Consider the following 218-nt stretch of genomic DNA (forward strand, 5'->3'; position numbering starts at 1 on the left):
TTAATGACGGCCGCGGGAGTGCGGAGAGGCTGCGGAGGAGGCGGCACGTCGTGCGAGACCTTACCTGTTCCAGGTAGCGTTGGAGCAGGCCCGTCGTTGCTGGGTCCCCCGCTCATCCAAGGCTGCCTGCTCTCTCTTGCCCAGATCACTGAGGCTGGGCGAACTCATGAACTTCAACCTGCGAAGAGTCCTCATGGTCAAATGTGTGTTTGCGCGTG

General features: G+C 61.0%; 1 protein-coding gene across 2 annotated transcripts in view; it reads right to left on the reverse strand.

Annotated features, from left to right (window-relative positions):
* Window positions 1–218, reverse strand: part of PRR5 (proline rich 5 (renal)) — a 67188-nt gene that overhangs the window by 52634 nt on the left and 14336 nt on the right. The window contains exon 2 of one of the 2 annotated variants that reach the window (XM_009869260.1): window positions 65–178. In XM_009869260.1, coding sequence (XP_009867562.1) covers window positions 65–168 — 104 coding nt within the window. In that variant the 5' untranslated portion in view covers window positions 169–178. Of the gene's footprint in view, window positions 1–64; window positions 196–218 lie in introns of those variants that run through there. The other variant, XM_009869259.1, reaches the window with a different exon arrangement.

This window comes from Apaloderma vittatum, unplaced genomic scaffold, assembly GCF_000703405.1.
Source record: "Apaloderma vittatum isolate BGI_N311 unplaced genomic scaffold, ASM70340v1 scaffold16985, whole genome shotgun sequence".
In the NCBI taxonomy this organism is placed as follows: domain Eukaryota; kingdom Metazoa; phylum Chordata; class Aves; order Trogoniformes; family Trogonidae; genus Apaloderma; species Apaloderma vittatum.